The 1,982-nt window shown below is 69.3% G+C and overlaps 1 protein-coding gene across 1 annotated transcript; it reads left to right on the forward strand.

The window, feature by feature from the left end:
* Positions 1 to 255: 255 nt before the first annotated feature.
* On the forward strand, positions 256 to 1,952 carry LOC118159477 (PE-PGRS family protein PE_PGRS30-like; the record flags this gene model as incomplete). Its single annotated transcript, XM_035314053.1, has 4 exons — positions 256 to 555; positions 601 to 919; positions 1,046 to 1,318; positions 1,361 to 1,952. Coding segments are annotated over exons 1-4 (1,477 nt in total), but the record flags the coding sequence as incomplete, so codon positions are not given.
* Positions 1,953 to 1,982: the final 30 nt, after the last annotated feature.

Raw genomic sequence — 1,982 nt, forward strand, 5'->3', positions numbered from 1 at the left:
GGGGACATCGATGACACCAGGGACGGGGGATGGGGACACAGGGACATCGATGTCACCGGAGTTGGGGTACGGGGACATGGGGACATTAGGGATAGAGTATGGGGACGCGGGGACACCAATGACACCAGGAATGGGACACAGAGGTCCATAGGGTGTTGGGGATGGAGGCATGGGGACAACAATGACACCAAAGTTGGGGTACGGGGACACGGGGACACCGGGAATGGGGCACAGAGGTCTGCTGGGCACTGGGGACAGAGACATGGGGACACCGGTGACACTGGGGATGGGGTATGGGGACGTGGGGACACCGGGGACAGGGCACAGGGCTGCACGGGGTGCTGGGGACGGGGGGGACATGGGGACGTTGGGGACAGCGCTCAGGGACGCAGGGACACTTGGGATGGCACCTGGGAACCCGCCAGCTGCCAGCCCGTGTCCCAAGGGGACACCGGGGGACACGGGGACCGTCCCCAGGACACTGGGGACATGGGAGGGCTGGGGGGGGACACCGAACGGTGCCACCCATGGGTGTCCCCTGGGCACCCCATCCCCACGTCCCCCTGCTGTCCCCGTGTCCCCCCTGCACCCCCCATCCCCGCTGCTCTGTGCCACCCCCATGTCCCCAACCCCCTGTGTCACCCCGGTGTCCCCAACCCTACATGTCACCTCCGTGTCCCCAACGCCCCCCAGCCCACCTCAGGGCATCGTGACCCACTCGGGGGCCACCACGGGGCATCTTCGGGATCCCAGGGGACATCTTGGGGACACCATGGGGGATGCTGGGGACACCATGGGGGATCTTGGGGACACCACAGGGGATGTGGGTGACACCAAGGGCTGGCTTCAGGGCCTTGGGGGACATCTTGGGGACACCAGGGGGGATCTGGGGGACACCGTGGGACATCTTGGGGACACCAGGGGCAGGTTTCAAGGCCCCAGGGGACATCCTGGGGACACCATGGGGCATCTTGGGGACACCATGGACAGGTTTCAAGGCGCCTGGGGACATCCTGGGGACACCATGGGACATCTTGGGGACAACGAAGGAGGGGTTGGGAGCACCACAAGCCCTCAGGACACCGAGGGGGGGCTTCAGGGCACCAGGGGGGGACATCTTGGGGACACCACGGGGGGACCTGGGGGCACCATGGGGGGACTCGGAGGCACCAGAGGCTGGCTTGGGGACACCAGGGGGTGGCTTGGGGACACTACGGGGTGGCTTTGGGGCACCGTGGGGGCGCTTTGGGGCCCCACAAGATGGCGTCGAGGCCCTCCAAGATGGCGCCCAGGCCCTCCAAGATGGCGCCCGGGCCCCCCGAGGTGGCTTTGGGGCACTCTGGGGTGGCTTTGGGGCGCCGTGGGGTGGCTTTGGGGCGCCGTGAGGGGGTTTTGCGTCCCCACGAGGTGTTTTGGGGGCACTCCGAGGTGTTTTTGGGGCACTCCGAGGTGTTTTGGTGTCCCCACGAGGTGTTTTTATGGCACCGCGCGCTGCCTCCGGGGCGCCGCGGGACGCTTGTGGGGCGCCATGGGGCGCTTATGGGGCGCCGTGGGGCGCTTGTGGGGCGCCGTGGGGCGGCGTTGGGGTCCCCTGGCCACCGCTTGGTCCCTGTCCCTGCTCTTCGGCCTGCCCCAGGTGGGCATTTTCGGGCAGCGGGAGGTGGGCGCGGGCGAGCGCGATTGCTGGGCCGCCTTCGCCCAGCCGTGGGGCGCCCGGGCCTACGTGACTTGGGTGGCCCTGGCGGTGCTGGTGGGGCCGGCGGCGCTGCTGGGGGGGCTGCAGGTGGCGGTGGCGCGGGCCGTGGGGTCGGGGAGGAGGAGGGGGCTGCGGAGGGCGCGGGCCAAGAGCCACCGCATGGCGCTGGTGGTGCTGGGGGTCTACGTGGGGTGCTGGGCCCCCTTCTTCTGCGCCCAGCTCTGGGCGGTGTGGGACCCGCGGGCGCCGGTGGAGGGTGAGTGTTTTTTGGGGTGTGGGGGGGGGG

Source organism: Oxyura jamaicensis, unplaced genomic scaffold, assembly GCF_011077185.1.
Source record: "Oxyura jamaicensis isolate SHBP4307 breed ruddy duck unplaced genomic scaffold, BPBGC_Ojam_1.0 oxyUn_random_OJ70598, whole genome shotgun sequence".
NCBI lineage: Eukaryota > Metazoa > Chordata > Aves > Anseriformes > Anatidae > Oxyura > Oxyura jamaicensis.